Below are 13061 nucleotides of genomic sequence, written 5' to 3' on the forward strand. Positions count from 1 at the left end.
AGCTGGTTGTGCTCTTGAGTGATACATGGATGTGAGGGTGTGTGTGTGCAGGCAGGTGTTCCAGGGTACTTGTATGTGTGTGTGGGAGTGCATGGGGATGTGGTGACTGTGTGGCATTGGGGCAGATGTGACTAAGAATGTGACTGCACAGCTTAGAGGTCTAGGTTTTCCTCCTGCCTCTGTGACTCTGTGCAGTGTCTGTGTTCCTGCTTTACAGCAGACATGTCATTGTGGGACTTTGTGTATCTGGTTACAGGCATTGTATGTCCCTGTCTTTGTCTGCATCTCTATGTGATTATTTATCTCTGTGACAGGGGTCTGTCTGCATACAACAGGGGGCTGTGTCTCGTGGACTGCGTGTATGGACAGCGTATGGTCCCTGGGTCTGTGGTATGGTATGAGCTGAGATGGCTTTCACTCAACCAGGTACCCACCCTTGGAGTACAGTCAGGCAGGCGTGGGGGTGTGGGGGAGAGAACAAGGCAGCTCTGGGTCGGCCTGGAGTCCTGGAGCCAGAGAGAGGTGGCGCCCTGGGTTGGTGTCTGATTATTTGCTGCCTCTATGAAAGGCCATTGGGCCTGATGTCTTTGGGGCAGGCAAGGGGGGGTTGCCTTTATGGAAGAGGGCAGCAGGCTCGGGGGAGGTTGCCTTGACAAGAACCTGGATGGGGCAGCACACCTGGGACCTGGCCCTGGCTCTGCCGGGATTCTGCGTGCAGCTCCAGGCAGATAACTGCCCAACCCTTAGCCTCGGCTCTTCATTTCAGCAGGATTGGTAGTCTAGTTGTGGTTCCGGCTTTGTCTTACCGGGGTGCTGTGAAATCAAGAGGGGTTTGTGAAAGCCATGTGCCTTGTGGAGTGGAGCGGGTGAACCTGGGATCCGGATGGAACCCGCCCCAGCAAGGCTCAGGCCAGCTGAGTCAGTGGAAGGAATTGTAATGGGAGGGATCAATGGCTAAGCATGTGTCCTGAGGCCTGGGGGAGTCTGTTCCATGGACTCTGCTCCAGGGAATGGTGTATCCTGTTTTCCCCTAAGAAAGGATTGTACATGTTGCTCTATGTTAAAGGATGTGAGAGATTCCGGCACCATTATACTGGGGACAGAGGGTCCAGAGAGGGCTCTGGAGAGGGGGAGGGTAGGCTCAGCCTGGACAGGCCTCACCCAGTAAGGTCCAAGGTAGCAAGAGAGGAGTGGGTCTGTGGAGATGGCTGGAGGGAGGGGCCCTGTCTCCTGTTTCCCTGTGAAGGGCAGTCAGGCTGTCCTCCACAGACAGGAGGAGGTTACGAGGAGGGCACTGGGAAGGTGGGCTTCTCAGTAACCCCCCAGGTCAAGGGACAGGAGCCAGGGTTGAGCACAGGTTCAGCTGAGGGAGGAGAAGGGCCCAGCCATCTGCCTAGCAGGGGGACGGCCTCCATCTTTCCATTGTTTGGGGTGAGGGGAGGCAGCCAGACTGCCTCTGTGTTGGGGGGTGCAGGGGTCCAGTATAGGGCCCTGGTGAGAGTGGGATGCTGACTGGCTGCTCCACTCAACACTCCCAGGCCCTCTCCCTGCTCCTGAAGGCTCTAGGTTAACTCAAGTTGCCCAAGTGTGGCCAGGAGCCTGGAACATGCTGCCCAGTGGACCTAGGGGCACTGACTGGACAGGAAGGGGCTGGCATGAAAGATTGATTCTGCTTTCCTGAGCAGGCCTGCCAGACACTGGAGAGGGGGTTATTGGGGCATTTGGGTAGGGCAGTGTGCCCCACTGCTGACCCAGACAGTCCAGCTCTCACTCACTTCCTCATGCCCAAGGAAAGCTGGAGCTGACCTCTGCCCCAGGAAGATGTTTGAAAAGGGGAAAGGCGGGAGAGTCCCCCGACAGTTTCCAGAGGGATGGTCCTAGAGGTTAGTGTAGGGGCCCAGTCTGGCTTCTAGCGTTGGGAGGGATTTCTTTTTCTGAATGAAGCCTCCAGACCCCAGGAATTCTATTCAGCAGGCCCCCATTTGGAGAAGAGACACGCCCCTTGGTTCCCACGAAGCACCATGTTTATTTAATGCTGGAACTGGGGTTCAGCCTCCCCGTTCCCCCTTAGGACACACCCAGACCATGCAGACTCTTAGGACAAATATGGGAGTTACAGACATCTTCCCAGGGAGGGCAGAGGGCAGGGGTCCGAGGACTGAAACACAAGGACGTCTGTGGTCCCAGGGGCTGTACTTTGGCTTTCAGCCCAGGCGCCTCCCCGTGCCAGGAATGGGAGTGGGCCTCTTCAGTCAAAGCCAAGCCTCTGCTGTCGGGGAGAGGCGTCTCCTAAGGGCCTGTTCCTCCATAGGCCAGGAGCTCAGAAACCCTTCATGTGACTGCTAGTCCCACTGCCCAGTCCTATAGTGGGCCCAGGAGCCCGCCCCACCTGCCTTACTGTTCCCAGCTGGTTACGGAAGGTCCACAGCCAGGGTGGGGTTCTAGCTCTGCTGTACTAAGCTGTGTGGCCAGGGACGGTCACCTTACCTCTCCAAGACTGTCTCCCCCACCACAGGATGGGGCACTGCCCCCCCCCCCCCGCCCCGAACCCAGGCCTCTTAAGGAAGCCCTAGTGCCATGTGAGGCGGGGAAGGGGCCCACCACTCTGCCACTCTCCCATTCACTTCCGAGAATGGTTCTTCCTCAGTCATGGGACCTGAATCCCAAACCCTGCAGGCTCTGTCCCCACCCTCCCACTGATAATTCAGAGATGAGACGTGTCAAGATGGCAGCTTTAATCATCCTGGCCAAGGCCCCTCAGGCTCCCTCCACTGCAGGCCTCCTTGGTCATAAACCCACCATCAACCATGCCTGAACACTTTTCCCAGGTGGCCCCTGCTCTTGGCCACTGACGTGGGAACCTGAGGTCATGTCAGTCTGTGGATCTCTCCTGGGTGTGGATCCAGCAGCCCTGAGCCTGCTCTTGCCATCTCCAGCAGCTCCTGGGGGACATGGCCAGCATCAGCGGGAGGCTGGTTGGGGAAGACACGTGTTCCCGCCACTGGAGCAGGCATTCCTCCTGGGCCGAGCTTCTTTGTGCTTTGAGACTGATGGAAGAGCGGAGGTGCTGGGGCAGAGGCCCAGCCCAGCCCCTTGAGGCAGGAGAATCACCGAGAAGGCGGTTTCCTCACAGCACAGACAGGAGAACAGACACACGTGGGCACACGCAGGCTCCACATCCTCTGCTGCTGCAGGGGGCATGGCACAGCCCAGTGACCCTCCAAAGCTTCCAGGTAAGGATGCAAAGGAAGGCCTCAAGGAGTGGACCAGGCCCTGGGCCCTGGGCCCCAAACTTCCCGGAAAGAGGAGCCCCAGGCCTGCAGGGGCATCTGAGAGGCTAGAGGGGAGCCCCTCCAAGAGAGGCCATGGCTGACAAGGGACCGGAGCCAACGAGGAGCCTGTGGACTTAGCGCCCCGAGCATGCTTCTGCCAGCTCTGTGGGCTTCTCTGGTCTCCACACGAGGTACAGCTGGACAGACGGGTCTTCAGCTAACGCCCACTCCGGTCTGTGAGGGTCTTGGCACGGCTGCCGCTCCCTCGCGGGGCCACCGGGGTGGTGGCGCTGTTGGCATACGAGTCATAACTGTTGTCCGAACACACAGAGAGCTCATCGGAGACCTCCATGCCATCGCTGATCTCTGTTGGGCCACAGGGAGGGAAGATGTGAGTGCAGGGAGGAGAGGGGGCAAATAAGGAGGGCTGGCAGATGCGGTGGGGAGGCGTGGCCTGCAGCAACTCCTGAGCAGGCACTTGGAGGCTGATGCAACCTCAGGTTTCAGGTGTGGTATTGGTGTGTGAGTCTGGCATTCAAGGCCCTTCTCAGTCTCTGCAAACACTCTGGATGCACCTCAGTCTCCTCTCCCCTGGAACTCCACTCTCAAGCCACAGAACTATCTGCACCCTCCTGAGCGTGGCACCCGTGTGTTTACTCTCCTTGGGGCTTTGCACATATTGGCCTATCTCCTGGGCACAACCTCCCAACATCACCTCCTTTTCTTAAAATCTGGCTGAATTCTTCTCATTTCTGTTGCTGCCCCCAGGCTGGGAGGGGCCTCCTCCCCTGCCCCTGCTGCTCCCCCTGCTCCATCACCTGCACTGTCGCCATCTCTGGCCCCCTTCAGCTGGAGCACTTCAAGGACACGGATGAGGTCTGGGCATCAGTGCTCCCAGTGCCTGGTGCATTGCTGGACACACAGCAGAGCCTCAGAAAAGGTCTGCTGAGGGGAGCGAAGCCTGCCCAAGGGGACTCTGGGTGCCTGGGTGGGGCTGACGGTCCCTAGAGAGAACTTCTCAACCAGGAATGGGCAGAGGGTAATACCTGTGGTTGATTCCTCAGGGCCAGCACCCAGAAGGTGCTAAGTGAATGGCCTTTGGCACTGCAGGAGAGGTGAGGGGTGGGGTGCAGAATTTGACAGGCCTAAGTGCTGGCCTCCTGCCTTCTGTTCATTCTGCCTACCCCTTCTGGCTTCTCTGAGTCAAGTACAGCCTGAGGAGCCTGAGGATCCCAGATGCCCTGTTCTGGCTCCTCCTTCCAGGAGCTCCTCAGTGTTGCCGAGAGCTGCGGGACACTAGGGTAGGCCCTCCAACCCATCTCTGGTGCTCAGGAAAGGCTCCCAGGAGGAGGATTTTTGAGTGAGGGTAGGAGGAATAACAGAAATGGTAGAGACCTAACAGAAGCAGAAGATATTAAGAAGAGGTGGCAAGAATACACAGAAGAACTGTACAAAAAAGAGCTTCACGACCCAGATACTCATGATGGTGTGATCACTCACCTAGAGCCAGACATCCTGGAATGTGAAGTCAAGTGGGCCTTAGAAAGCATCCCTATGAACAAAGCTAGTGGAGGTGATGGAATTCCAGCTGAGCTATTTCAAACCCTGAAAGGTGGTGTTGTGAAAGTGCTGCACTCAATATGCCAGCAAATTTGGAAAACTCAGCAGTGGCCACAGGACTGGAAAAGGTCAGTTTTCATTCCAATCCCAAAGAAAGACAATGCCAAAGAATGCTCAAACTACCGCATAATTGCATTCATCTCACACGCTAGTAAAGTAATGTTCAAAATTCTGCAAGCCAGGCTTTAGCAGTACGTGAACCGTGAACTTCCAGATGTTCAAGCTGGTTTTAGAAAAGGCAGAGGAACCAGAGATGAAATTGCCAACATCCGCTGGATCATGGAAAAAGGAAGAGAGTTCCAGAAAAACATCTATTTCTGCTTTATTGACTATGCCAAAGCCTTTGACTGTGTGGATCACAATAAACTGTGGAAAATTCTGAAAGAGATGGGAATACCAGATCACCTGACCTGCCTCTTGAGAAACCTATATGAAGGTCAGGAAGCAACAGTTAGAACTGGACATGGAACAACAGACTGGTTCCAAATAGGAAAAGGAGTACATCAAGGCTGTATATTGTCACTCTGCTTATTTAACTTCTATGCAGAATATTATCATGAGAAACGCTGGGCTGGAAGAATCACAAGCTGGAATAAAGATTGCCGGGAGAAATATCAATAACCTCAGATATGCAGATGACACCACCCTTATGGCAGAAAGTGAAGAGGAACTCAAAAGCCTCTTGATGAAGGTGAAAGAGGAGCATGAAAAAGTTGGCTTAAAGCTCAACATTCAGAAAACTAAGATCATGGCCTCCGGTCCCATCACTTCATGGGAAATAGATGGGGAAACAGTGGAAACAGTGTCAGACTATTTTTTTGGGCTCCAAAATCACTGCAGATGGTGATTGCAGCCATGAAATTAAAAGACGCTTACTCCTTGGAAGGAAAGTTATGACCAACCTAGATAGCATATTAAAAAGCTCAGACATTACTTTGCCAACAAAGGTCCGTCTAGTCAAGGCTATGGTTTTTTCAGTGGTCATGTATGGATGTGAGAGTAGGACTGTGAAGAAGGCTGAGCACCGAAGAATTGATGCTTTTGAACTGTGGTGTTGGAGAAGACTCTTGAGAGTCCCTTGGACTGCAAGGAGATCCAACCAGTCCATTCTGAAGGAGATCGGCCCTGGGATTTCTTTGGAAGGAATAATGCTAAAGCTGAAACTCCAGTACTTTGGCCACCTCATGCGAAGAGTTGACTCATTGGAAAAGACTCTGATGCTGGGAGGGATTGGGGGCAGGAGGAGAAGGGGACGACAGAGGATGAGATGGCTGGATGGCATCACCGACTCAATGGACATGAGTTTGGGTGAACTCTGGGAGTTGGTGATGGACAGGGAGGCCTGGCGTGCTGCGATTCATGGGGTCGCAAAGAGTCAGACGTGACTGAGCGACTGAACTGAACTGAGGAGGAATCAAGTACCCCAAAGGCAAGAATCTGTATATCCTAAGCACCTTGAGCAGTGCCTGCCATGCCTTGAAAGAAGGATAAATAAAGGAGTGACTGAATGAATGGATGTTCACCCAGTTGTTGGAGCCACCCCCCACCCCCCGACCCCTGCCCATCTAAAACCACAACCACCCGCTCTGGGTGCAGGTTCATTCAAGCAGCATTTACCAAGCACCCCTCTGAGCCAGGCATGGCACTAACCCTCACAAGTACTCTGTGAGGGGAATCTAGCCCATTTTACAGATGAGATGTCTGATGCTGAGGTAGGTTAGGTAACATATTCTTGTTCACACAGCTAGGGGCATAAGCTGGGGTTTGAATCCAGGGCCATCTGGCTTGTAATTACCTCTCCCTCACCCATTTCCATGCCCATGATTTCCATCTGAATTATTGCTTTCCTTGCCTTCAGCTTCCCGTTCTAACTCACCACCCTCCACACTTGTTAGGGATTGAATTGTGGGGACTTCCCTGGCAGTCCAGTGGTTAGGTCTCCACGCTTCCACTGCAGGGAGGCATGGGTTCAATCCCTGGTCAGGGAACTAAGATCCCATAAGCTGTGTGGTGTGCCTCCCCCTCCTCAAAAAAAAGAGGTTGAATTGCGTTCCCCTCAAATTCCTATATTCCTACACTCCGCATGTGACCCTCTTTGGAAATAAGGTCACAGCAGATGTAATTAGTTAAGGTGAGGTCGTTAGAGCAGACTGGTGTCCTTGCAAAGAAGAGAGCTTCAAACACAGAGATGCATCCGCGAGGCAAGGGGAGAAGCCAGGACCAGATCTTTCCCTCACAGCCCTGTTGACACCTTGATCATGGACTGACTTAGCATTCTGAACTGTGAGACAATACATCTCTGTTTTTAAGCCACCCAGTGCGTGAGACTTTGCTACAGCCCTACTGTAACTAAGGCAAACCTATCTGTGACCCTCCTCTGCTTCCAAAACAAAGCCCAAGCTCCTGACCACACACTCAGGCCCAAGTGCCTCCCCAGCGCCGCCTTGGGGTGAATCAGCCAGAGGCCCTCCCTTCAAGCCGTGCGGAATGACCTGGAGTTCTTGGTGCCCAGCAAGTAGGCCTTCCTCGCTGCCTCTGAACACATGCTGTTCCTGCCTGGAGTACCCTTCCTTCCTTCTGCTTGCCCAGCCCTCACCTCAAACCCATCACCCAGGCCCCTCCTATCATTCCTCTCCATTTCAACGACATCACTCCGCACAAAGTGGGCCTGAAACCTTCCTCACTGCCCCAGGGAGTGCTGAACCCCTCTCCTCCTTGCATCCCCGTCTGTTATATCTAATTTCTCCATGGATTTGTTTGTACAGCTGCTTCCTCCTTCAGTCTGGGAATGTCAACAGGCAGCAAGCAGGGGGGGAAATCAACATTTGTGGGGTTCCTGTATGAACCAGGCATATGGCAGGATGGACTTTCAAAGCAGACTCCTCCCCCAACCCCAGCATGTCACCCTAGCCCACCACCCCTGGGGCTGACACTGAGCCACAGAACCTGGAGCTGATGGCTGCAGGTGGAGCAGGGTGTGTGTGTGTGTAGGTGTATCTGTGCTTCCGTGTCACGGTGACATGAAACCAGGTGGGTATACATATGTCTGTGCCATGTGCCTATCTGTACATGCTGCATGTGACATATATGTACACACACCCGTGTGGACTTGCGGGGTGCAGAGAACAGAGCCCAGAGCCTGTCTCAACCTGTCTGCGGAGTTGCACACCTGAGAAGATGAGCTTCTCCTTCATGATGCTGACATCCCGGCTGGTCCGGTGCACTGCGGCACTCAGCATGATCTGCTCGGGGTTGTAGCTCCGGATGCCACCCAGGCGCCACCTGCAGAGACGGCCCCGTGGGCATCAGGTCCTTCCCCACCCTTCCTTGGAGCAGGATCATGCCCACTTCCACAGACTCTCTGGAACTGGCCCGAGAGACCAGCAGGAATCTTGTCTGACTGTGTAGATGGGGAATCTGAAGCCCAGAGAAGGGCAGAGCTGGGTCCTGATCAGAGTCCACTGACTCTCAGCCACGGCTCTCCAGCCCTCTTACTTCCAGAATGCTACATCCACTCCCCTTGCCCAGGAGGATGCTTAGGGCTTGGTTAGTTATGTCTCAGGTGCCCCCAATTATGCACCTGGCTCTCTTTGGATAGGACACATTTAGGGGCGCAGGCTTAACAGGCATGACTGATGACCTGCCGTGGGGTACAAACCAATCCTGGGGAGTCCCAGCTAATGTCGCCTATAGCCCCATCATCAGGACCAGGCTGAGTGAAGCCAGTGAGGAACCCCAGAGAGGAAGTGAAGGAAAGGAAGGAGGAGAGGGGAGACATCGGGGATCTTGTCTTCACGGGGGGATCAAGGCAAGGGTGCTGGAGTGACTTGGGGTGGGGCCTGCTGCTGCTCCATTCTTACAGCCCTGGAAGAGTGGGGTGCATATCCCCTAACAGGAAGGGGCAGGCTGGAGTGTTATCCCTCTAACGGCTGGGACAAGGTGGGGGCAAAATTAATTGAATGGGTTGAGGTGGGGCTGCATGGGGTGTGCAGGGACCAGGTGGAGCCAGGAGAACTCAGTTTCTTTGGTCCAGCCCAGAGCACAGTTTTGGTTGTTACAGTTCCTCTGAATTAGCCCCAAATCCCTGGCCTCTGAACAGAGATTTTTCCTGAAATCTAAGAGAGAAGGACTCACTGGACCCCCACCCCCACTCAGGGAAGTGGGGATCAGCTTGGAAACAAAACCCAACTCCCCTGGGGCCCTAAGCCCTGCTGGAGTGGGTGGACAGAGCCCAGACTCCACGAGAAATCAATTGTTTCCAGATGGGATCAGCGCAGCCGAAATGGACAGACAGATGGACAGGTAGACGGGTGGATGAAGAGAGCAGACAGACACGGGGAAAGCAGGAGGCAGAGGGGCAGGCAGCCTGAGCTCTGGCTGGGCTGGCCGCCCTACACGTGCTTGAGAACAGCAGCAGGGTCTCATTTATCACTGAGTGCCTGGCACCAACCCCCATGCCTGCTGTGTGGTGGGTGCTATAAGAACTATTGAGTGAATGAAAGGAAAAATGAGGTCCACAGGGAAATGATCTCCCCCAGGGTCCTCTCCTCCATCAGGCCTAGCCTGACCCCCAGGAAGACAATCATGTCGCCCTGACGGTATTGCGAGTGGCCCAGCATGCCCACGGAGAACCCTGGGGCTCCGGGCGGAAGACCCGACTCCTTGCCACAGGCCCAGCACAGCACCAGCCAGCACGGGTGGACATCTGCTGACGGAGAGGATGGTGGAAATCCCAGGTAAACGGCCCTTCTCTGGGCTCAGTCCCACAGTCAGGGAGCCCAGGGCTCCTCCTCCTAGAAGCTGGTCAGTGAAGGTGCCTGACCTAGGAGGCACCTGACCAAGGGGGACCTCTCATCTTGAAAATCAACATTAAACCCAGGAGGGAAGTGTCAGGCCCGGGTCTCTGCAGCGAGGTACATCTAGGACAGGAAGCTCAACCACTGGGGTCTCCTCCCAGGGGACAGCAGGGAAGACGGTGCATATAGGGGAGAGGGGTAGGGTCAGAGTCAGAGACAGAAAGTGAAAGAGGTAAGAGAGAAAGATAAACAGAGCAAGCGATGGAAAAGGCAAACTGGGAGACGGGAGGGCAACAGGTGGGCAGGGAGAGACAGAACTTGGTAGGCTGTGCTCCGGGCGTTGGAAAGGCCTCGCCCAAAGTGCCAGGCTGTGGCGGGAGGCGCGGGGGGGGTTTTGCCCAGGCAGAACTCCCTCCACAGAGGGAGACACTTTGGTGCTGAGAGAGGCCAGGTCAGCAACCTGCAAGGAAATGTCTGTGGGAGGAAGAGAGAGCAGGGGGACACACACGAAAATGGGGAGAGAGAGGGAGGGCTGCAGGGCAGTGGAGGGGAGGGAGGAAAGGGAGGAGGCTTCAGGCAGGGCCGGGCCTGGGAGGGGGACCTGGGCCTAGGGCTCTGCGAGAGCCAGGCTTTCAGACGGAAGTGGAGAAGGGGATGGTGAGGAAGAGGGAGAAAGAGGAACAGGAGGAGGAGGACCACACCAGAATTACCTGATCAAGTGATAGCTGTGAGATGCCAAGAGTGCAGCAGAGAGAGGGGAGAGGGGAGAGAGGAGGGACATGCGCCGGATCAGAGCGATATGGGCAGAGAGAGAACGTCAGTCAAGAGTAAAACCCCCCCGGGACCAGCCCACTCCCACTGCGACCACCACCCCAGCTGTCGTCCTGAAGGGTGGAGGGGAGCTGGCACGGGAGCTGTGGGAACCCAGGCCCTGGGTGACACGGGGGGAGTGGGGAGACCAGCCCAGAGAGGAGCTGAAACTCACCAAAGAGTTTACACAGCAAATCTCCCCACCCAGCCTGGCTCTGGGCTCCCTGCTAGGTGCTCATTCCAGAAGCCACTGGGCTTTGGCTGAGGGGGAAGGGCTGGGGGCCACTGGGAGGCCTCCTTCTCCCCTGAACAGGGCGGTCTGGTCAGGATGTCTCCCGGCCAAGGGCTCAGGAGGATGGGACCCCACCCTCTGGCTGGGGTGGGGACTGGCCTGTCTTGGGCAGGGAAGACCACGGAAGGCGGTCGGGGCCTACTCACTTCTGGAGTACGAAGATGCCAACGATGAGGGTGAAGGAGATCAGGTCGGCGGTGACCCACAGGAGACAGTACTCGTCCGGGGGCTGTGGACAGACGGCCCGTGGCCAGCTTCCAGTTATGCTTGGTCCAGACCAGGGCTCCAGACCAAGGGCCCATGGACAAGAGGACCACGTGTCACCCTCAGAAGGGGCAGAGGAGGACCTGGAGGGGCTTGGGATCTGGAGATTATGTTTTGTAGCCCTGGGGTTTGGGGTGTGTGTGTGTGGGTATGTAGGATAAAGAGAGCCATGCAGTAGTCAGAGTAGAGGTGGTGGTGTGTGCTAAACCTAGAGGATTTATGTGCTTAAGGGAGCTTAACTCGAGAGTCAAAATACGAAAGACAAACAGATAAGTGAGAGGGTGTGACGTGATGAGCAGGTGCACAGGTGAGTGTGGATGGATGTGGCATCATGTGGATGGGAGGGTATGTGTCATTGTAGGCTGTGGAGTGTGGGAGCTTCCCCTCCAGGGGGCCAGAGAGGTGCCTAGGAAGGCAAAGCCTGCAGAGCAGCCAGGCCCCACACCCCCATGATCTCAGGTGAACTGTGGAGGAGGGGCCGGGACGGGCCAGATGCACTTCCTGCTGTTGGTCAGCTCCTGTGGCCTGAAAATTAGTGTACTCGTAGCTGCTGCTGCCACCATCAGTTATTCCATCTCATTCCGAGCTGAGCCTTTGGAGATTTTCAAGGACAATGGGCGGGTGGATAAAGATAACCACCCAAAACCTAGATGATTCACTGACACTGGCAATGTCTTAGCCATAATGAGACCCTCCATCTGCCTTTCATGACTTCAGGGAAGTGGCAGTGGGAGCAGTGGATGGAGACCACGGGCTCCCCAAGACCCCTGGTGACAGAGCTGAGACTAGTACTCAGGCCAGTCTTCAGATGCTCGACCAATTGAAATCTGGTTTCATTGGCTACACTCTCTGAGCAGATTTCAATGTTTCCTATTCTTGCCCTCATGTTGCCCTCTTTTCTCAATTACTTTCCTTCCTTTAAAACAAAATGTAATAATCCTCAAAACCAAAAGAAAACTCAAGTAGTTGTTTATTTCTCTAGGGCTCTTGGTGTTTTTCCCATTTGGCTCAGGTCCAGGTTCCTCCCACCTCCCAGTATCTCCTGACCTTAGATCAGAAGAATCTTCCTCATGTCCCCCAAAGAGTTCCCTCCACCCCTGACACCTCACCAGAGAGAGCCCCAGGTGTGGAGCCAGCTCCCCCCTCCTAGGAGTCACAGGCAGCTCTCGGACCCCCAATAATCCTCCAACTCACCATGATCCAGAGTGGGGAAGGCACCTGGGACAAGGTGTGGGAGTTGTCGGAGGTGACGGACGGGACCCCTGCGCACCACAGCAGGGAGAAGAGCCATGGAGCATTGACCGTGTAGAGGTTCACACTCAGGTTCCAGGACGCATAGTCCCTGTGGGGTAGCAACAGAGGCCGGTCAGCCCTCGGGCCCACGCGGGAAGCCTGTAGAGCTTGGTCCTTCACACCCTCATACCATGTTCACAACTGGTGGAAGGAACCTCTGGTCCCAGAGGGCCAAGCTCACACACAAGCCCAGGTCTGCCTGATGCTCTCCACCTCTGATCTCCGAGCCCGGAGCCCGCGTGTCCAGCCCTCTGGGCGAGCCTGGCTGGGCAGGGGAGGCACCTGAGCTCCTGGCGGGACACCTGGGTGTAGCGCAGGTTCAGCCGCTGGATGTGGCCTCTCCTCAGGCTGGCGGCCGCCTCCTTGGAGCCTGACATCTGCTGGAAGCCAGGAGCCACCTTTCTCACCAAGGGCCTCTGCCTGTTGGGCAGCCACAGAACCTGCAGGCAGGAGAGAGGCAGCCTCTGATTTCTCTTCTATAAATGGGGAAGGGTGTCTATCCCTCCGGGAGCACCTGGAGGGGTTAAAAGAGGCGGGACCTGGCACACAGTGAAAGCCTACAGGTAATAAGGTGGTCCTCTGGACCATCTCCAGAGGATGTGGTCCCAGCCAAGGCTAGGAACTGCTCCAGCGACACCTCAGGGAGTTTTCCGTCCAGACCCTAGTCAGGACGAGATCGATAACCCCCAAACGTCCTCTACTCTGCACATGGAC

At 55.5% G+C, this 13061-nt stretch overlaps 1 protein-coding gene across 4 annotated transcripts in view; it reads right to left on the minus strand.

Annotated features, from left to right (window-relative positions):
* Window positions 1–2718: 2718 nt before the first annotated feature.
* Window positions 2719–13061, minus strand: part of GDPD5 (glycerophosphodiester phosphodiesterase domain containing 5) — a 90786-nt gene continuing 80443 nt past the window's right edge. For 3 of the 4 annotated variants that reach the window (XM_070803920.1, XM_070803918.1, XM_070803919.1), the window contains 6 exons: window positions 12630–12787; window positions 12249–12396; window positions 10937–11019; window positions 10399–10413; window positions 8062–8174; window positions 2719–3638 (listed from right to left, as the gene is read on the minus strand). In XM_070803920.1, coding sequence (XP_070660021.1) covers window positions 3490–3638; window positions 8062–8174; window positions 10399–10413; window positions 10937–11019; window positions 12249–12396; window positions 12630–12787 — 666 coding nt within the window. In that variant the 3' untranslated portion in view covers window positions 2719–3489. The remainder of the gene's footprint in view (window positions 3639–8061; window positions 8175–10398; window positions 10414–10936; window positions 11020–12248; window positions 12397–12629; window positions 12788–13061) is intronic. The other variant, XM_019975583.2, reaches the window with a different exon arrangement.

Source organism: Bos indicus, chromosome 15 (genome assembly GCF_029378745.1).
Source record: "Bos indicus isolate NIAB-ARS_2022 breed Sahiwal x Tharparkar chromosome 15, NIAB-ARS_B.indTharparkar_mat_pri_1.0, whole genome shotgun sequence".
Taxonomy (NCBI): Eukaryota; Metazoa; Chordata; class Mammalia; order Artiodactyla; family Bovidae; genus Bos; species Bos indicus.